Source organism: Buteo buteo, chromosome 2 (genome assembly GCF_964188355.1).
Source record: "Buteo buteo chromosome 2, bButBut1.hap1.1, whole genome shotgun sequence".
Classification (NCBI taxonomy): Eukaryota; Metazoa; Chordata; class Aves; order Accipitriformes; family Accipitridae; genus Buteo; species Buteo buteo.
The window spans coordinates 51,309,994-51,332,245 of NC_134172.1; the positions used below are offsets into that span (position 1 = coordinate 51,309,994).

Sequence of the window (22,252 nt, forward strand, 5' to 3'; positions counted from 1 at the left end):
CATCAGGTAAGTACATCTTCAGAGGTATTTGTTAGCTTCTTTTTATTACTCTGGAAAATAAAAAGGTATTTCAATTAGGCCCCAGTCTAAAAACTAAATTGTGTCCCCCCAAAAGATGATGCAGGTCATTGTAGGATTGCCAAAGAGTCTCAAAAGGAAGGGCATGTTTAATAGCAGAAGGGGTATCTAAAGGATTGAGAATAGGGTTTGTTTTAGTAAAGGAGAGTGCATAATACCTGTTTAACTTATGAGCAAAACCATATCTTACTTGGGCACCAGAAGGATCTATTTTGCAGCACTTTCAAGTTCATCTGTGGTGATGAATCTTCCCAAGTTTTAAACAAGTGCATCTCTCACTGGTACCTAAGTGTCTTAATGAATTTGGGCCCTTACATACAACACACAGAGGATCCTGGAGGTTGTATTAAATACCTCCCACCAAGAATCCTGCCAGAAATAGGTAGCTGACATAACAGCAGGAAGAAAGTAAATTAAGTACCTGCTGCAGCATATTCAACTGGCTGTGATGTTTTGTCTCCTCAGGGGAGTCTTCTGGCTAGGATAAGTTTGGTCCTCAGTCTACGTGGACAGCTGTATTCAGATGTACCAAAATGATGCAAATCTTAGACAGCACTTTGTGACAAGTACTTATTAGATGTATCACCTACCTTTTATTGACAAAAATCCATTAACTGAAAATGCACCTTTGGCTCTGTTTCTACCACTCTCCTCTATGTATGGAGGAAAAAAAAACAAAATACTTTTAAAATTGAAGAAAGTCATTCCTCTGTCCCTTGCCCCACCTCCCCTGTCCTCATCCCCTATGGAAAACATGTTGAACTAAGTTTATAACAATATTTCCAGCTGTTACTAGACACTTTTTTTCTCCTTTTATTGACATTATTAGAAAAAAAATAATTGTTTGCCTCTTAGACTCAGCATGGACTACTTCAGGAAAAGCAAATCAGATGCATGATTTAGTCTATGGCAATGAACAGTGTGTACCTGCAAGGGCATTTACTTGACCGTGCAGATAAGCATTTTGAGTTGCATGTAGGCATTTGAGATAAGTGCCAGTATTTGTTATCAGTATGAAGACTTGATGGGTACAGGGTGCGCAGGACCCTTTCAAATCCTTGGGGAGGCCTGAGCACTATTCACAGCCCTGTGTTTATGTACCTAATTTAGTTTCTTAAATTAGTTTCCCTACATATACCCTGTATAGTCAACAGAGTAAAGTCATGCTCCTAGTGGTATTTCAGAGCACCCTTTTCTCTCCCATAACTATACAACCAATATAGAAAAGTTAGCCTCATTCAGGCGCCCAAATCTCAATGCAGGCTATAAAAGACTGGGATGAAAAGGTAGAAATGCAGCCAAAAGAAAATATTGTGGCACAATCAAAACAAGGTCTCAGTTAGAAAGGAGTTAGTGCTCTAGTACATGGTGGCTCCTGCAAGTAATTTCTGGCTTTTAAAAGGTCTTCTCTAGAATAGACAAAGAACAGCATGTTACCATTTTGCTTTGGATTTAGTCCTTCATTAGGGAAGAGGGCTTACATTGATCCATTGCTTATAAAAATCAGCTTCAGTGTGAGCTTTACATTATATTTGGACTATCTGTGGCCACTATAGCACATGCACTTTTTGTAGTATGCTGTGTATTTACATTAAGACACACAGCAATGTTTTATTAAAAAAAAAAGCTTTTAATTAAGAGTTTATCACATGTGGAGTTCATCATTTTAATCACAGAAGTTACTTATGGAAAAAAGATTTCTTGGTGTTCCTATGCCAAACACTTAGCATAGAGTTGTTAGCTGTGGTTTATTTAGGGCTCAACATACAGAAACCTTTCATACATTCTTCTGCAGTGTAGTTCTTGTGCAAAAATAAACAACAAAAAAAATCAGTTATAGGAATTATTTGTTAGAAAACAGCATGCACAGGTAGAACCTGTACTGAAAGCTACTTCCCAGCCAATAGCCTTTTCACATATCCAAAATAAAGCATTTTGCAACCCCTTTGTTTTATACCGTACCTTATGCACTCACATTGCCTTTCTTTTTGCTAACGATAAACAGAAAGATGTAAAGAATGTGTTCCAAACTTTGCATCTCTTCTCATGTATTTGTCTGGTAGGCAGAAGAGCCAACAGATCCACCAAAATCCATTTGGGTGGTTAGCCACCCTGCAAGCAGGAAACTCATACATGCCCCCCCTGCCCCCCCTGCCCCGCAACTTGTCCTGTAGACCCTCAGATTAGGTGCTAGTGGTCTGGGGAGAGGCAGCAGATGGGAGGCAGTGGTAGGAGGAGAGGTGGAGCTGCGAACCGGAGCCCTTGCTCTCCTAATGTCTTTTAATTAGAGTAATAAATATATTGGCTGGGATGATAGTTATATCTTAATAGAGAAATTAAGAAATAGATTAATTTCTGGCATAATTCCCTCTTCCTGTTTACGTTGGTCCCTATTTCCAGCTCCAGTTTAATTGAAGGAACAATTCTCTGTATTTGCTTATTATCTGCCAGCCTTGTAAGGGAATAACTATGCATTTGGGAAAGCACGAGGGGGTTTAAGGGCACCAGCAGAAACAAAGATGTGCATTAAAAAACAGCACAACTGAACAATGCTATCATTCAAGTTATTAGGAAAAAAGCACTTGCAAGGAAATTCGATAAGTTTGCCATTCTTCCCATTATATCACAGAAGTGGAAGGCTGTGAAGATGGTGCTTTCCATCTAACCTAGAGTATTTAGGAATTTAAAAGAACCTCAGCTGATCCAATGGGACAGGATCTGCTTCAAAATCTGTTGAAGTCAGCAGGAGTCTTTCTCTCGCATCCAAGACATGCAAGATCAGACCTAGGCTGAATTCATTTCAGAGGAACTGAAAAGTTTTACGTGGATCCATACCTGTGTGCGCAAGCCCTTCTCTGTACTGGAGAATGGAACGTTGATGACATCGGAAACAATGTCTGCGCTGGGTGTCTTTGGAGTTTTGATGCCACTTCAAAATCTCTTCTTGCTCTGCTGGCTGTTGTCAGCTACAGACTCATGGGCCTTTAAAAAAATCTGAGATAAAAGGCTTTGTAGTTCCTATTGGTAATATACAAATATGCTTTTAACTTTCAGGACTTCCATACTGGGCACCTACATTGCTTCGATAGTATTTTGCAGCTTTGCCCTTGCATGACATGCGGAAATACTTTCGTTTTGACATGCACAAATATTTTTATTTTACTGGGAAATTTAAGTCTGTTTTCAAAACGTGGCCCATCTCTTTAAAGCCAACAGAGAAACTGGCTGAAATAATCACAAAAATTATTTTGTGAAATTCTACATGATAAAAGAATAATTAAATGAATGTTTAATTTTATTAATATTAAACCATTTTACAGAGCTAGTTTCATAATGAAAAAAATTACAATACACTGGGAAAGCTCTGTCAAATACGTTATCTGACTTTTACGGGAATATATACTTCAATTGCATCAGGAATTTAAAAATGAAAAACAAATGAGGTGGGGTTTTTTTGTACTTTGCTATTTAAATTAGTCCATTCTTCATGACACTAAGTTTTCACCTCTGAATTTCTTTGCTTCTGGAAGAAAAATTATACACTTGATGCCTTCGTTAACATGGGAGGAAAAAATTCGCACCAGATTTACTAGTAAGTTGGAAATCTGTCACAAAATCCATACAGAAAATGTAAACTTTTTTTTTTCATTTGTAACTAAAGTTTTCCACCAGAATGAGAACACGCTGGACTCTGTATGACGAAATACTAATTAGGAAGAATAGAGCTGGAAAGCGAATAGTGTTGAGTTATATACTAGATCAGGTCCTGTTCCCACTGAAGTCACTTTGATTAGATGTCTGTTATGTTTTTGTAATGGCTTTTGAAAGACTGTAACACCTAATTCTGCAGATCTGTACACATGAGGGAATTCCCTCATGTGAGTAATCAATTAAATCAGTGAGGCTGTGTATAATGTTTTTTATAGCCTATCTTCCTGGGCTGATCAGACTTCTCCAATTGCCCTGTCACTCCCTTACCTAATTACTTTTGAAGCTGTTGGCTAATTTCAAGTGAAACAGAGAGGAGTAGTTGTCTGTGAGATAATTAAGTTTCTACAGGTCTCAGGGGCTGGGGAGAGGAGGGAGACCCAAGTTGGGGCTGAGGGAGAGGCAGGTAGAGCCCGTCTGTCATCCGCTCCAGAAGCCAGGACAGTTGTTGGGATTTGTCTGTATTTTTGCTTTGGCTGTTTTTTTGCAGGGGAGTGGACAAGAAAAAGCTGGGCCTTTAGTACAGGTTTGGTGGTGATGGAGGGTAGAGCTCTGCAGGAAAACAGCTTCATTAATTCCACTGCTAACAGAGCTGTTTGGTTTTGTTTCCAGGAATGCTTTCTGAATCAGACCTTAATGTCTTTAATACAAACACTCGTCTTCTGGTTAAAGGTTAGAAAAATACAGCAATCAAGTTGATTTATCACTAATATTGAGAGAAAAAGTACCAGAAACATTGGTATGTGGCCATTAAGCTAATGTGTTACAAGTGATAAATTTGTCAAATTAGTGTCTTTTCTGTTTGCAGGTGGACAGGGGAGAGAAAATATAATGAAAGGTTTGTGGGTCAAGATAAGGACAGGGAGAGGTTACTTGCCCATTACTGTCACAGGCAAAACAGACTCAACTGGGGGAAAGATTAATTTAAATTATTACCAATCAAATCAGAGTAGGGTAATGAGAAATAAAACCAAATCTTAAAAAGACCTTCCTCCCCGCCTCCCTTCTTCCCAGGCTTAACTTTACTCCTGAATTCTCTACCTCCCCCCCTCCCCAAGTGGCACAAGGGGATGGGGAATGGGGGTTGGGGTCAGTTCATCACACGTTGTCTCTGCCGCTCCTTCCTCCTCAGGAGGAGGACTCCTCACTCTTCCTCTGCACCACAGTGGGGTCTCTCCCATGGGAGACAGTCCTTCACGAACTTCTCCAATGTGAGTCCTTCCCACGGGCTGCAGTTCTTCATGAACTGCTCCAGCGTCGGTCCTTTCCACAGGCTGCAGTCCTTCAGGCACAGACTGCTCCATTGTGGGCTCCTCTCTCCATGAGTCTGCAGGTCCTGCCAGGAGCCTGCTCCAGCATTGGCTTCCCATAGGGTCACAGCCTCCTGTAGGGGCATCCACCTGCGCTGGTGTGGGGTCCTCCACGGGTTGCAGGTGGATATCTGCTCCACCATGGACTTCCATGGGCTGCAGGGGGACAGCCTGCCTCACCATCGTCTTCACCAGGGGCTGCAGGGGAATCTCTGCTCCGGTGCCTGGAGCATCTCCTCCCCCTCCTCCTTCACTGACCTTGGTGTCTGCAGAGTTGTTTATCTCACATATTCTCATTCCTCTCTTCTGGCTGCTGTTACACAGCAACTTTTCCCCTTCTTAAATATGTTATCACAGAGGTTCTGCTGCTGTCGCTGATGGGCTCGGCCTTGGCCAGTAGCAGGTCTGTCTTGGAGCCAACTGGCATGGGCTCCATCAGACATAGAGGAAGCTTCTAGCAGCTTCTCACAGAAGCTGCCCCTGTAGCCCCCCCACCCCCCACCTTGCCATGCAGACCCAATACATACACATTCTTGTGGTGCTTGAGAACCCCTAATAGAAATACCTGTTCAAAAGTCAACTTTTAACCTTATTGATGTTCCAGTTTTACTGCCTAAGTTTAAGTTGAATAGCATTTTATCCAGCAAGTAATACCATCAATTTAAAAGTAGCATCCGCGGACCAAAGTGTGCTTCATTGATTTGTGCGCAGAATTGGACAGTAGGTACATCTCATTGTCCTTAGGAGAACAGAACAGAGTCCCACGCCAAGACATCCAAGCAGGATATGGCTGCTCGTGTGGCCGCAGCCTTGCTGTGTGATGATGTGTGTGTCTCGGGTCTCTTCCAGAACTCGGGTTTAATGCCTGCGGAAGCAAATAGTTTTCCAACTTGCTTACTTGTGCAGTCTTCTATAAATGCTAATTAATTAAACTGTAGACTTTCATTGCAATGCCCTAGAACCTGATCCGTGATGGATTTAGGACACTTCCTTGACAGAGGGGCTGTTACCAGAAAAATAGATTAAAAAATTTCTCCTTTGGGCCTTACTTTAAGTGTAGTGTTAAAAACTGTAATTACTTCTCTTCTGTGAGGATTCAGTGGCAGCAAAAAAAGCATTGGGTTAAGTCTAACTAATGGTCCTCATTAAAACTAAATGAAACTATGGCTTGAATCTTCATTCAGAACGATTCTTGTGCTTTTGTCTGTGGTCGAGTGAAGTATAACTTTTTCAGTCACCTTTGCAAATGTTCTTCCCCTTTGAAAACTCTCATGAGACCTTCTGAACACAAACCCTTTTGAACTGCAGTAATAGAGAAAAAAGTAAATTGGAACCTCATACAGTAACGTGAGCAGACGTACATGCCTGTACATATGATTGTGTGATACAACATAGTAACTACTGGGGAACTACTGGGCTACCTTTCATCGAACCTTGGCTAGCAGTTCCCCAGAAAACTTTGGACATGTAGCTCAGAATTGTCTTACAGTGATCCAGAGGAAAACAGAGTCCCTGAACGCAGCTTCTGTTCTCTCATGTAGGATTCTTTTTGTGCCCCAGATAAAGCCATCACATGTTCTCTTTGTAAAATCTGAATCTTGTTCCTCAACTAGAGACTGTAATACCAGAATTACTCATTTCCTCTCAGGATAGTTTGCCCAGCTTCTTTGCTTTCTCATGAATACAATTATAGTAGCAATTTATTATGATTTATACAATCAAAACATAAACAACTTTTAATAAAGGTGAAACAGGAAGTAGCAATCTGGTTTGGAGATACGTATCTGAAGCTAGTTTTACCTGCCCAGGAACAGAGAAATCTCACCCTTTAAACTATGCCTGGTGGGTTCTATCAGTATTATTAAGTTTTTAATGCAGTGAGGATTATTTTCAAGAATAAAATATTGGATCTGAGGCATTACAAAGCATAAGTCGGTTTTTCTTTACTGTTTTTCACTGCAACATAAGAACTCTTGATCCTGAAAACCTTTGTTATAATAGATTTTTCTTAAAAAACAACAGCAAAAAAAACCCAAACCCAACACATAATGAACTTCAGATATTTATATTTTTAAAAAATTTAATTTCAAAAAATATGGGAATGTTGTCATAATCTTCCCAAGAGTATACAGACATAAGAAGTCAGTCTGTTGAGAACAAGCATGCTTAAATTTGGTAGTTGAACCCTTAATACTTGCAAGCAGTTTTCATTTTGCTCTCCAGTGACATTAGACAAAAACCGCACAGTAATCATGAATATGCTTCAGTATCTGATGTTCCAGTTTAAATCCATGAGGGGTTTCTTTTCTTTTGAAAAAATGAAAAATCTGTTAGTTTCTATTATTATAAATGCACAGGAAAAAACATTCAGATAACATGGTCTAAAAATATGATTATATTTTAAATCCTAACCCATCAAATGACAGATTTTTCTTGGATTTGAGATCTTATTCTAAGAGTAGTTGCTGTGATCTGTGTCCTAAAATGCAACTTGCTGCTCTACATGTTTGTCTAATGTGTTTTCCAACAGAATAGGTTGTAGCATGGATGAAAACATTTGAAGTGTTTTAGTCAAAATATGAACTCTTGATTTTCCAGGTTTGGATTAGCCCTTGTTAACTGCAGCTGTTGACATCTGTATGGGTTTTCCTTTGCTTTACAAAGTCACTTTGCTCCACATTGAAGTCAGGGGAGTTTTGCCTTTAATTTTATCAGAAGCTGGATCAAGTACACTCAACTGGATGGCATTTCTGTATTTGTCTGGAGGTAATATGTTAATAACAGGAGCTCTGTGGCCAATTAATTTTAAAATGTCAGGGAATGTTCTAGGCATTGTTGAAAGGTGGAAGATGGAGCTGAAGGCATGGTCCGAAGCTAGTGTCTGGTTGAGAGTCTAGTTTACTGCAGTGGTTTGTTGTTTGTAGATCAAACGAGTGGTTGATGTAGGCATTAGTACTAGCATGCTGTCGTGTACTATCTACCTGCCTCAACCCTGCCTCACTGCCTGAGGAGGTTGATACTGACACTTCAAATCACTTTTAAAGAAATACAGATGGGGGTAAGAGGCATGACAGAGTGTAGGGGCAACGAATGAAACAGGAGATTTAAAATGTTGTCTTTGCTGTGGAGTGGGGGTCAGCCACCATGGGCAGCTGGCATGAACCATAAGTGAAAAGAGCCTCCTTCCATCCCTCCTGCATTTTTTATGTGTTTATTGTCCCCATATGTTAATCCAGTGCCTGTCCTACGGCTGGTACAGCAAGTGATGTCTTGTGCCCTATCCCTTCCTACTTACGAGTGAGGAAGAGGAGATATGCCCTTCCTCAAGAGAGGAAGATGCATTGTCACCTGGGACAGCATGGGCTGTGGTGTGAGGGACGTGGCACAGAGGAACAGGGACCTTGCTGACAGACTGGAATAGAGGGAGGCAGGAGGGAAACTGTGGACAGCTCTTGCAGGGAATGGTGCTCATGGTGTCAATAGAAATTTTACAGGTCATAGCAATGATGAACGTCTTGTGGTGTGTGTATGGATCCGTTTGTGCTGCACACAGGAGTGTCTAGGCAGAGAGAGAAGTATGGGTGGGGGAATGCTACATGGGTAGATCTGAGCTCTGCAGGATAAATCCTTTGATACATATGCACATGAACCTTTTGTTTGCAAAGATTCATACTCCTGTCTGAAGGGAGGTTAACATTAAAAACTTCGCTTTTTATATCTGTGCTTGGTTGCTTTCTGTTGCCTTGTGTCTGTGTGTTCTATACATAATAAGCCATGCCTGATACCTGTGTAATACATTAGACAACTCTTTCCTTCTATCTGGTAGCAATATGCACTACAGATATCACACAAGCTTTGTCTTCTAGCAAAACAGTTGTCATGGTGGAAGGTATAATACATTCTTAATGGTAGAGAATGGTGGGATTTTTATAACATATCTTACATATCGTAAGAAATTAAGAGTTTTTTCTGCAAAAAGTTTTCAGAGTCATCTTTGGACTCTAGGTAAGAGATATGGGAAATGTGGGACTGCTTCTGAGCAGAGAAATGACTGTACCTGACAGTTCTGGGAAATGTTGTACATTACTGGATATCTTTCTGCAACTCATATTTGCGCCATTTTGTTAGTAGTCTCTTAAATTTTGCAAGATGTCTTCACAGCTTTTCCTGTAAACCTCTGCTATATTTACTGGTATGACACTTTTAAAAAGATCTGTACATAAAGTGTATACAGTATACCGAGTATTTTCTTTTTATTTTCTCTGCTTTGAATTTCTCTGGATGTACTTCAGGAGTGCTTTGCCCACTAATTTTTATATAATATAAAATCTTAGAGCTTAAGAGGCTCATACACAGGTCTGGCTCCTTCCTATGTAGCCTAACCTGCCAAACCTAGGATCTTGGTAGTCACTCACTCCTTAAAATGGTGTTGAAGAAAGGTGGAGCTGAATCCTCTCTGCGAAAGCCTTACCTGGGTCTCAGTCTTTTTCAGGAGGAGCATGTCTCTTCCCTCTGAGTACACAGGGAGTCTTGGAAACCTGCATTCCTAAATTAGGTGACTCAGGTACTCAAAGCTTGAGTTGGATGAATCTGGGCCTCTGTTAGTGCTATAAAAGACATTGATCTTTGCTTGGACAAAGTACTTGAAGAACTGAAGCCACTGGTTATAAAAATCTGTCAGGTAAGAGATGTCTATTATTATGTGTTGTGCAGAACCTGAAACAGGGCATCCAATGTGGTCAGGGCTTCTCAGTAGGAGTATCAGTTGATCACAGAAGAGCAGCAATGTTTTTAGCTTGCAGAAGAGAAGAGTATCCCTGGGCTTACCTCCTCCCTCCTAAAACCCCTTCAGAGTAAGTAGCATTCCTGGGATAACAGCAGAGTCCAGCTGTGCAGTGCACCTGATGAATGCAGTGATGATTCTTAGATAGACCAGTGTGGGGCACACAGGCTTTTTGGGACAACCCTCTGCTGAAAGTGATGCTTCTCTACTTCAAATAGTGGATTAAACCAGTACCAGTGCCTGGTAAAGAATGACTGCTTTTCTTCTTGCAACAATTGTTGTCCTTGTGTTTGAAAAGATGAGTAATGGAGATTTTTAGTCTTTGGCACCACAATCACTAGGACTGTGTATCTGTGAAGGTGGTGTGGTCCGTGCTGGCCTTTATGGACATGAGGATGCTTGTTAAGAGAGGGTGTGTTGTCCTACCAATGAATGCTTCATCTTGTACCTATTAAGAGGTAGTCACTGTCCTGCCTCTGTCTGGTACTGCAGCAGCACTTCTTTGCCTGCTTCTGATGTTTAAAACCAACCAAGTAAAAAATATAAATATCCTGTTACGTGCATCGTAAAGCACCAGCAAAGGCGAGCATTGTGGACTTTGGAGTATTTGATAGTAGCATATGAGTAGATCCTAAGGTTATTTCTTTAATCTGGTAGTGTGGAAAGAACAGAGTGAAGCTGTGCAGTGTTATCTTGGTTTAAGATGTTACCATGTCCACCCTTTTATTATTTCCTTACAGTTATCTTTTTGAGATTTTATATTCAGACTATATTTCATGTTTACCTGTTCCTGTGTACCTGAATATGACCTTTAAAAATATTGGCAATGTTTTCAGACCTTTTTTCTGTAACGGGGTAAGTGTGATGGCTGTTTCTCATCCCTTGCTGTACCAAACTGCTGAGGCAAGACTTTTTCTGCTACTGATTTAAGAGAAATTAAGAAATTAATTTTGTCCTTTAGCTGCATTCTATTGCAGAAACTTCCCAGTGCTTTCTGTAGTGAACTGTGAGTGGATTATCGCTGTGTCAATACAAATGTGTTGAATGTAAGATTGTTAATTGCTTTTAGTTAGACATCAGTAGTCTACAGTGTAGAAGCTTGGAGTGATCTCATCTAAAATAGGTAAAATGTCATTTTTTTTCGGAAACTTGTTTGGTTTATATACTTACAGGAGTACAAATCTTAATTCTTGGAATAATTTAATTAGAAATGTGTTGCGTGTATCTTTCAGCATGCTCTCTTGGTTTCATTAGACAGCACTGTTTTTTACTTCTTCCAGAAAGAGACAAAAAAAAGCATTGTTAATTTTTTTTTCCTTTCTTTTTCTGAACTCCAAGAATTTCCCTCCAATCATTGCCCCATATTCCAGCTTCCATCTGCTTGTGCCCAGGAGATGAAGTGCTTTCAGAAAATGTGGACTGGTCTTAATCGTACTTTTCTTTGTAGATGCTAAGAGTATACCCCTGGTTACTGTGCTGCCAGCTTTTGCTGCCTTATGACTAATAGGCCTGCACAGGAATCAATCCCGCCCACTGGCACCGAACCTTGCTGAGTTGACCTTGAGGCCAACTCTTTCATTTTGATTCTAATTTGTGCAGTGATTTGCACATCACTGGAGCAAAGTTAAATGTAAGAGGATACATTAACATAGCAGTACAGCTAGACTGGAAACGCACAAAGGTCAGGAAATGGAAAAATGAACTACCTCATAACATCCATTTCCCCCATTGCTGATGTATAATGGCTTTGATTTCCGATTAGTGTTTATTATAGGCATAAATATATGTATTGTGCCATAGATGTGCAATATTGAGACAAATGCACTTAAAGTTCTTCAGTGTTATTATGGCATGCATCCCCCTGAAACATTTGCAGCCTTCATTTCAGTCTTCCCAAGAGCAGCAGTTTCATCTATATGCTCTGTAATATCTTGCAGGGCAAAGGGTGTCAGCGGACCATGGAAGCCTGCAACTCCCTCGTGCTATTAAATGATTCCTTTGGAGCTCTGGGAAACCATTCCTGTGCCTCTCAAATAAATGGTCCGATCCTACAAAGTTCGTTGTGCTCATCCAAAGTATCCTTCGGCTTCATAGCATTCTCTAATTCCAAGCTTGATGATCTTCATGTTGGGTTTTATGTTTTCAGCAAGTCAGATGCTGAACCATTTGGAGAAAATTTTGTATAGCTCCTTGCACTATAAGGCCTTGTTTACTGGATTTGGCTGTACGATAAGCTATGCTTTAAAAATCCTTTTTGTGCTAAGAGTTACAGTAACGATACTTCCAAAATTCAAAGGTCCAAAGGGATTTTTCTCATGTGATGATAAATGAACAAATAGCTGTGATAGGTGGGAGTACGTTGACAGGGGCAGTTATGACAGCTGAAACTGTAACCTTGATTACAGCTTACTTCTGAACTGTGTTTCTTCTTTCTTCTGCATTGCTTTGCATTTTCTCTAGTCAATTGTACTGCGCCCACAGTGATGGAAAATGCAAATATTTTCTTGGTTGACAATTTGCTGTGCAGGTACCACGTGCTGTGTTAAGAGGACTGTCCCTAGGCAAAAAGGAGGAAATCTGTGTTCTTTGTTTACCTTTTCCTGGCTTAGAGTTTGACAGAGGGAGAGTGTACCTTCCCTGAAAGCTGCTGAGTGGTGGCAACTAAGGGGCCCTCTGGGCTATGGGTGAGGGGAGCAGATGGGTAAAAGATTGAGACCAGCAGGCCTGCAGTGGGAGTGGAGATGAGAAGGTTGCTGAGAGGAACAGGGAGCAGACCCTGCAACAAGTCTTTAGGGCTATGAAAAGCAGGAGAATTTGATCTGAGGAAGGACATCACGTTGCTGGGTTGAGAGCAAGGCTGGAGGGAAGAGTCCTGCTCTGTAAGGAACAGCAGCGAGATTCTTTCTCATATCTTTTTACTTTCACCCAGCTTTTTTACTCTTTTTTACTCTTCCCAACAGAGCTGAGTTTCCTGTCTTTCAGAACTTACCTGATTCTAATTTATGCTCTAATAAAACAATTTTACATACTGAAAGCCCTTTCGGTAGGCTCACCTTCAAGTTAAAGGTCTGCCCCAAAGCTCTGGCTTGCAGAGTCTCATCACATCACCTTTCAATGACTATTGGCACTGTTGCTTTCTTGCTCGTCTTTCTGGCCCAGCATCAGGATATTGCTTTGGGTGTTCACACCTGGGCTGTGACTATAAGTTTTTAAAATCTTTTTATGTTGTCTCTTATCCAGCCAATTAAACCTTTCATACAGGCTGTTACTACCTTATATTTCTGTTAGTACAATAGCCTTGCTGATACATGTGATCTTACCTTCCTGAAAGCTGGTCAGAAGACTTTTGCTGTCATAACTTATCACTTTCACCAGGCTACCCCAAGTTTTTTTAATTTTTCTGGGCTCCTTCTTTTCTTTTACAAAACACATAAGGTTTTAGCCTTCATTTGCAAGGCTTATCAGGAGAGCCTTCATCTCTGGTGGAGCAACCAAGAGACGTTAACTCCACATCTGATTTGCCTATATCAGACTTGAGTACTGGCCTATTAAATTTTCAGATGGGTAAATGTGCTGTGTCCCAAGCTTCCCATCATACAAAGCTATCTCACTGTCTTTCTTGGTACTTGCCCTTGAAATTCTGGCTGTGATGATGCTTGCAGACATCTGAATGACTACATGTGTCTTACTTTGAGTCCACTGTCATGCTGGCTAATATTGTCACCTTGTTCCCTTTAATTTCTTCATCTGCCAATGCTCCAGTGATGGGTTGTATTTCAGTCTTTGGTATGGACAGTAAAAGTCCAATGTACCACCATCCTGACATGCACAAATACATCTTCTCTGACAAAGCAGCAATAGGAGGTAGCTAGTATCAGTCCAAGTATCTAAAAGACAACTCTTAATTGTCTGAACAGAGAATTGAGCTGGATCCTTGCAGATGCTTAGCTGAGATCTATCTCTGTATTGCTAAAGCATCATGTACCTTTCTGGCATGATTTAAAATAATCCCAAATAAAAAAAATAACCCCTAACATTAAGCCCTACAGCTCTCCAGAGGAAGTTGCTGCATGGCAGCTCTGAATCCTTTGGTGAAATTCAGCTAGCAATAATGGTGTGAAGCCTTCCAGCCAGAGAATTCTTCTTGTCTCAGAGAGGAAGGTGGTACGGTTTTCTCGGGTGGTGAAGGAAAAGGCAGTGGTGACAAGAGCTCTCTGCTGTCCAAGTGCCAAACAGGAGTCGGGCAAGGAGAGAGGTGTGAGTGTGAAAGGGAGAGAACGTTGGAAGAAAATCTGTAAAATATTTTTTCTTGGTATTTACAGGTTTTCTATGTGTACATTTTTGAGATCAGTTTTCTTTACAGTCAGATCTCATCTGTCATTTCCTTTTGGCCGTTCCTTCCTACTTTCCCTTGTTAGGGATTGCAGTTGCATTTATATGGGGGGAAAAAAATACCCTAAACTATTTTTTCTGATGTTTGTTTTCATTAGATGGACTAAGTGACAGAAATAGGAGGCAAGTGCTGCCCACAGATAATCCCTCAAAAATCTTATTTTGAGTAGGACTTTTATGTGGCTGGTAGATCTTTAGAGACAAAGCTTTCCAGAACTTTGTGAAAATCAGGGGGAGTGCTGGTGAGAGCGGAAAAATGTCCCTTTGGCTAGTTTTGCTCAGCACGCTAATATTTTATAGCTAAACACTTGTTGCCATAGTTGTATGTATACAAAAGGGCCAACTGGAGCCTTACCTGTGAGCCACAGTTTCTCCAGGGATATACCTGCTGTGGCACAGACTTATCCACAGCCACAGTCGCTTTGAGGTGCATCTGTTCCAGCGTGGCCTTCTCCATGGGCCACAATGCCTTCAGAGATAGACCTGCTCCAGCATGGCCTTACCCACAGCCACAGCCCCTTCAGAAGGAAACCTGCTCTGACATGGCCTTACACACGGCTGCAGTCCCTCCAGGGCGGTACCTGCTTTGTCGTGGGCTTATCCATGGCCAAATTCTTTGAGGTGCTCCAGGTTGACCTCATGCACAGCCACTGGTGCTTCAAGGTGTACCTTCTCCGGTGTGGACTTATCTTTGGGCCACAATCCCTTCAGAGGTATACCTGCTGCGGCACAGACATAACCATGGTCACAGATGCTTCGAGATGTACCTGCTCTGGTGTGGACTTATCCATGTCCACACAGGCTTTGGGGCGTCCTGCTCCCTCATGGACTCATCCACAGATCACAGTCCCTTTGACTCAAGTTCACACTGAAGTTCCAGCCTGTCCAGTACAGCAGCACAGAAACAGCAGCGATGCCCTGGCCATCTGCCAGCCCAGGCTCATGGCCATTGCTGATATCAAAATGTTCCCAGGCACAGCAGAGTAGATGATAATCAGTACAGCAAGCAGTGAAAAAAGTGAAAAGCAGTGAAAAAGCAGCCACTAACGAGCACTAGACTCTAATAATACAGTAAGGCAAGCAAGCCCCATGGCAAGCACGGGAGCCCATCAATTAATAGCTAAACAGCAACAGCAGCTATAAATTCAATCCAGCACATTCCAATCAAATCTGTCATTATCTCAAACACTTTGTGCCCCATGTTGGGTGCCATAAAGGACTGTCATGGTTTAACCCCAGCTGGCAACTAAGCACCACACAGCCGCTTGCTCACTCCTCCCCCAGTGGGATGGGGGAGAGAATCAGAAGAGTAGTAAAAGTGAGAAAACTGGGGGGTTGAGATAGTTTAATAGGCAAAGCAAAAGCTGTGCATACAAGCAAAGCAAAACAAGGAATTCATTCACCATTTCCGATCGGCAGGCAGGTGTTCAGCCATCTCCAGGAAAGCAGGGCTCCATCACATGTTAATGGTTACTTGGGAAGACAAACGCCATCACCCCGAACGTCCACCCTTTCCTTCTTCTTCCCCCAGCTCTATATGCTGAGCATGATGTCATATGGTCTGGGATATCCCTTGGGTCAGTTGGGGTCAGCTGTCCCGGCTGTGTCCCCTCCCAACTCCTTGTGCCCCCCCAGCCTGCTCGCTGGTGGGGTGGGGTGAGAAGCACAAAAGACCTTGACGCTGTGTAAGTAGTGCTCATCAATAATGAAAACATCCCTGAGTTATCAACACTGTTTGCAGCACAAATCCAAAACATAGCCCCATACTAGCTACTATGAAGAAACTGAACTCTATCCGAGCCAAAACCAGCACAACATCTAAATGAGGAATGTAAAGGGAAAGATATTTGCTACTTTAGGTGTCAAAAACTAAAGTAACTGGACCTCGCTGATACAACTGAAACATTGTACATCCTTGTCACCTCATTCCTCCTGTCCTAGATAAGTTCAGACATAGGAAATAGCCAGGCAGTGCATCAGTCACCAATGCAGTATTGGCACCCTCAACTTAGGACAAGCTTGAGCTCATATGTTGAACATAGCAGATGCATGATGTACTTAAGTGTGTCCTTTTAGGACAAAATCTGATGATCCAAGACAATAACGTTAAAAGGTGTGAGGAGAAAACCATCTTTCCTCTTGCATGCGTAGACGCCCTGATCAGCAAAGGCTCTTCTCACTCCTAACCATCATACAAGTGAGTGAGGCAAGTGAGGGGGAAAGTGAAGCCTGGGGGTCATTTGGTGCAGGGAGTCCATGGGTGGAAACACCCCTGGAAAGACTGACTGTAGAAGCAGCTATGGAGTAACTGTTTTGAGCCAGGAATGAAGAGGGATTAGCTTCTGTTGACAACCAAGCTTGATCTGTTGTGCTGTTGGGTCAACATTTGGCTGTTAGTTGTTCTTGCTTTATAATTTACACCATGCATTAGAAATGAGAGTATAGTTTAGTGCGTATAGTGTACACACCTCTGCAAAGGGATAAAGAGAATAAATATGAATCTCAAGCCCCTAAAAAAGATATAATTTTTTTTTATATACTAGGTATCTATGACAGATTGGATTGCTTCCACAGGACATCAAGAGGATGTCTTTTGCAATTTTTTGAAGCTGTCTCACTATGGTTGGGACTCTATCACCAGGGCTTGGGGGCTGTGTGCATGCTTTAGACAGTTGCATGGAAAACATGCAAAGCTGGTAATAAAATGTGTAGTAACTATTTTTCCTAACCTTTCTTCTACTTATTCATACAGCCATACTTGTATTTTGATGCCATTTCTTAATCCAGATAATTATGTGTGACTACTGTCCCATTGTTTGGGATTTTTTCAGTTTGGGGATTTTCTTTTTTGCAGATTAATGTATTTGTGTAGGATCAATGTTGGAAATATGAGAGACTCAGATTTCTGAAGAATATAGCCTTCTGGGTTCCTTTCAGATTATGCCATTTGTTTCACTGGCATCAACATACAGGAAAATGGGAACTTACAGAATTAGATCATAGTGATGAATTTACTATTTTCATTAAAACTGCTTAAAGACATGCTGAAGCTGAAAAAATTAAATGTTTAAGTCTAATTTAATTTGAAAGTATGCAGTTAATTAATACGCTACATCCATTAACATTCAAAAATGAAAGTATCTGCAGAACCACTACTCCCTGGAGTAATTTGTCACCAGAAATAAAATGTCTGCCTTTGAACTGAAATAGCTTTTGGGTAGCATGCTATGAGTGAAGGAACCCATGATAATGATACAGACTAATCCAGAAGAGTGGTCTTGAAGTTCTTTGCGTTGCTACCTCACCATTATAAAACAAATAGTAGTTGTCTCGGGTACTGTTGTGACAGTAGATGCCTCCTTCGCTAAGTGACAGAAACTCCTATCGATTTTAAATTAACTGACTAGAGTGTGGTAATTGTGCATGTCTACAAGTGCTTCCCAGATTAGAAAATGTTCACAGCATGTGAGACACTGTTTTTTGATTAAAAAAGATGCATTTTCTGTTTACAGGGAATATCGGTCTTTATACGATGAAGTCAACTCTCTTTTCAAACAGTGAATAATTGTAACTGTTGGAAAAGAAGCAGCAAAGATGCAATTAGATGCATAGCAAATGTAACACCATGTACTTCATTCCCCCACATGCTTCCTTCCTCCTTCTATTTCTGTATCTCTAATGTAGCCTTTTGCATATTGGTTCAGTCTTGCCAGCACTTACTATAACGTGTGGCATTCCTGCTGGAGCTATTTTTGCTTATAAACGCTGTTTAATGCAGTATGCGAGGATTTGGGTCAATGGACTGTAAGCATTATAGGGCAGTGTCTGCAAAGTGGCAGGATATTCTAGAGGTACAAACATGCCAGTTGAATTTTTTATTCTTTGTACAGTTCTTGTGCAACAGAATCCTAAGACACAATAATAGGTCTCTAAATACCAATTTTTGTGGCATAATTAATAAACAAAAGATATTTTTTTTCAGGACTTAGTGTTATTCTGTGCTACCATAACCTTAATAAAGCCAGGGTTGGGTAACTGCTTGGCTGGACAGAGGAGCTATGATTTTTCTTCTGCTTAATTTGTTTGAGTTCAAAAGGGTGATTTGACTTCTGATCATGTGAAAAGCATTTCATAGCATACTGGAAAGCTGTCTGGTTTTGTATCTAAGGGACTTGACAGCATGGCTGGCAGCAGACGGATAATGGAAGGCTAATGAATAATGAAGAGCTGAGTGATTGAAATAGCAGAGCTGCAAGGAGGGAAGAGGGAAATCTGGGAAGGAAAATGGAAAAAACAAACAGCACAGAAGTAAGGAATAACCAGTATTTTGATCAGTATCAGAGGATGTCTTCACATCAAAATTTAAACCAGTCATAACTTAAGCATTCTCCATCTACCAACTCACAAGAGCTTTTAACTCATGTACTGTGACACATTTTGTACAAGTCACTTAGCTTGCCTTGAGGAGGGAGGATAGGTTGGAGTTTAAATATTTTTTCAACTGCTAGGACAATGACTACTCTGCAGTAATCTTCTCAATTCCTATTAATTGTCCGGTGCATTCCCAAATTCCTACCAGAGCAGGTGTGCATAGTATCTCTCAGTCTACTGCAAAAAATGGAGCAGAGCAATAGCATTGGAAGCTATCAGCTGTACTGAGAGACACTGCAACACTTAGTTTGTATTTACACTTCAGTGAAGATAGCTCTATTTTGGTAATGGGAATAACTCCATTTTCATGGCTCTCACTGTTCAGATCTCCAGCAGGGAGGAAGAGCTCTTACTCATTGCGAGCCAGTCTCTCCAGATGGGATATGGTCTCTGGGGTGACTGCGCTTCAAGAAAGATTCCTCTGGAAATGTAACAAGAATTACTGGGAAGAAGACTTTGTGTGTCAAAAGTGGGAAGACTATCTCCTGATGTTAAAAGAGAATGGCTCTCTAGCAGTTTGATAGTCATGATGTTCGTGTCTCGATGCACACATTAATGTGGGGGAAGCCAGCTACTATTAATTTCCTCACACGCTGCCAGTTGTGGCTGAGATTGGTGATGCAAGGCTTGCCCTTAAACTTGTTTTCATGCTAAGAATTACAGAGTAGGAGTTGAGTTAGCACTATGTTTCCTGCTACACCTTTTCAAGCCTCTTTTTTGCAATGCCAAATGGAAAAAGATCTCCTACTTTCTCATTCTGATATACTACTTTTCCTGAGCTTTGACATCACTGAAAAATGAATAATACTGTAAATACTATCCTTTCTTTTTTTTCCTTGCAGAATCTGTACCAAAACAGGTTCCTGGGCCTGGCAGCCATGGCGTCTCCATCTAGGAACTCACAAAATCGGCGCCGGTGCAAAGAGCCTCTCAGATACAGCTATAACCCTGACCAGTTCCATAACATGGACATCAGGAACAATTCCCATGAGACGGTCACCATTCCTAGGTCTACCAGTGACACGGACCTTGTCACTTCAGACAGCCGGTCTACCCTGATGGTCAGCAGCTCCTACTACTCCATTGGGCATTCACAGGACCTAGTGATATACTGGGATATAAAGGAGGAAGTGGATGCAGGGGACTGGATTGGCATGTATCTCATAGGTAAGTCCCCCTTACCCCTTCCCCTTTGGGTTTCTTGCTGCCTTGTTTTAGTTGTAAGCATTAGGGTAATATGGGCTAATGGTAATAATGAGCTGATATAGCTCTGTTGAATATGGTCTTTAAGTGGGTTTACATATTACAAGATTTTTTTCTGCTCCTGAATTGCTGGTTGCAGTCCTGGCACTCACTTTTTCTTCAGCAGAGATATGAGAAGGCTTTCTGATGGTTTCTTGAAATTTCAAGATATTTTCATTTTAAAGCCATTTGGATTTGGGGAAAATACCTCCTGTATAAAGACAGCATAATATTTTCAGGGTTTCCTCTTGTGAGTCCATGAGTAATCTGTGACAGATGAGAGGTTTTACAAGTCAAGAATATGAATCATTTAAAAACCTTGTGGAACAGAATGCCTTTTTCTGTATAGCCAAAGGATATTTTGATACGAGCAATAATTATAGACTGAGGCAGTCTGGAGTTGTCCCAGAAAGTTTTTCTTTTTTTTCTGGTGTCTCGGAAGCTGTATTCAGCCATGTACATTAGCATATTTTTGGCATCTACATCTAGTAAATCCAGCCCCACATAAGAGTAATAAGAAATGGTTTCAATCCACTTTTACCTGATTGTTTCACTTCAGTATAAAATTAGCATTTTTTTAAGCTGGTTTTTTTCCTATGGAAATAGTCCTACTGCCTAGACTGAAGTCTGTGTTAACTCTTTGCTCACTAGTAAGTTTTGAACATGGTGGATCAGTTTCAGACACATTCCTTTATGGATTAAAGGTCTTAAAAATGTGAAGTTCTTGAATGTTTCCTGAAAACCTGTGACTTGATAAAGACAACAGACTCAAATTGGTGCCCCAACAAAGGGAAATGTTGGTAAAACGCAGCCCTTATCTGTTTGTATAAGTGTGCCTAGCACTAAGCAGGTATTTTAGTTCCAATAGCACTGTTTCGTCTTGCCCAGATAGCGAACCAAAAGTAGTTAAAGCATATGATGTTGTGAGTTGGGCTTTTGGAGCAATCATAGGGGGGCATTGTAGGGAGCTACGGTGTTACTTAAGTGCTTTAGTGGATAAAACTCTAAGGCTTGGCGTCATGTGCTGAGGATGTTGGGAACACAGATGTTGGTGATGTAGGGGATGTGGGAAGGTACTGGAGCATGTAGAGGAACCATGGTGGCACAGTGTTAGGTGCTGGAGAATGAGTTCAGGGTATGAGGGTCAGCGACAGGAGAGTCGCTCTTTAGGACATGGAGGGAGAGGAGTGAAGGTTACAGTAAGCCAGGCTGCAGTACTTGTTCCCATGAGTAACCTCGTAAAATACCCTGCTTTGAAAATAAAAGTAGGCTTCTGAAATTTAAAATCTTTTAGGAAAAAAGCAGAGACTAGATTTAAAACAGATACTCTGAGAGCAGTCTGGTTCGTTGGCCTTAACAGAATTACTTGTGTTTACAGTTAAGCTTGCAGTTGAGTGTTTTACTGGAACGGATGAGAATACACAGCAGCTCCCAGTACTAGGCACTAAGAAATACTCTGAGCCTATTCTGCAGTAACGCAGGCACCTCATGAAGGACTGTATTGCTTCAGTAAAAAGAGGGAAAGCGTACCTTCTGGTGATCTGTGGAGTCAACAGAAAGTGCACAGAGCTGTTTCACATTGAATGAACCTGTTCAGCCAGCTTTCATAGCTCAGACACTGTATTAAGGGCTGTGAAGACACACCCTAAGTTTTTTTTTGGTATGTAACCTGAATACATAGAGGTTTAACTGGGCAGAAGAAAAATCCACCCTGCTACTCCTGCTTAATTTACCATATCAAACAGGATGTTGCTCCAGACACCCCAGTAAATTAGAAGTGCAAATTGTGAAGTGTATCCTTGCCCCTGCTGGCTGAATGCCTGGTGTTAATGGCAATAGTCAATGTCTCGTTCCAAGGAACACTGCTGCCAAATGAAAAATGAATACTCTGTCCAGTCCCCAAGAAACCAACAGTTGACCCTTGCTGTCTTTGAAGGTGTTTTGTCTCCAGCCTCTCAGGTTCCCAGTCTAAATAACTGAGGAAATAGCAGGAAGCAGCACCCCTCATTCCTTTTTGCTCTTCCCACTCCTTCCCTACCAAAACCTAATGTAATGTGAGCTTTGGTGGTTTGGTTCCCTTAAAGATAAAACATGGGAGACTGTGAAGATCACTTGAGTTTTGGTGTTAGTTTGACATGCAAAACACATGGAATCTATGAAGGTAACTGGCACTATGGCTATATCCACATTAACAAAGTAGGGGGAACCAGTAGGAATGGGTCTGCAGAAGGAAACATCTGCTGAATGCATTTCGGGGGCTTGGCTTTAGAACAGTCTCAGTCTGGCAGACTGAATGCCCTTGAGTCAC

General features: G+C 41.3%; 1 protein-coding gene across 1 annotated transcript in view; it reads left to right on the forward strand.

The window, feature by feature from the left end:
- Positions 1-22,252, forward strand: part of HECW1 (HECT, C2 and WW domain containing E3 ubiquitin protein ligase 1) — a 271,938-nt gene that overhangs the window by 66,680 nt on the left and 183,006 nt on the right. The window contains exon 2 of the mRNA XM_075054515.1: positions 19,545-19,869. Within this exon, the coding sequence (XP_074910616.1) occupies positions 19,545-19,869 (325 nt within the window). The remainder of the gene's footprint in view (positions 1-19,544; positions 19,870-22,252) is intronic.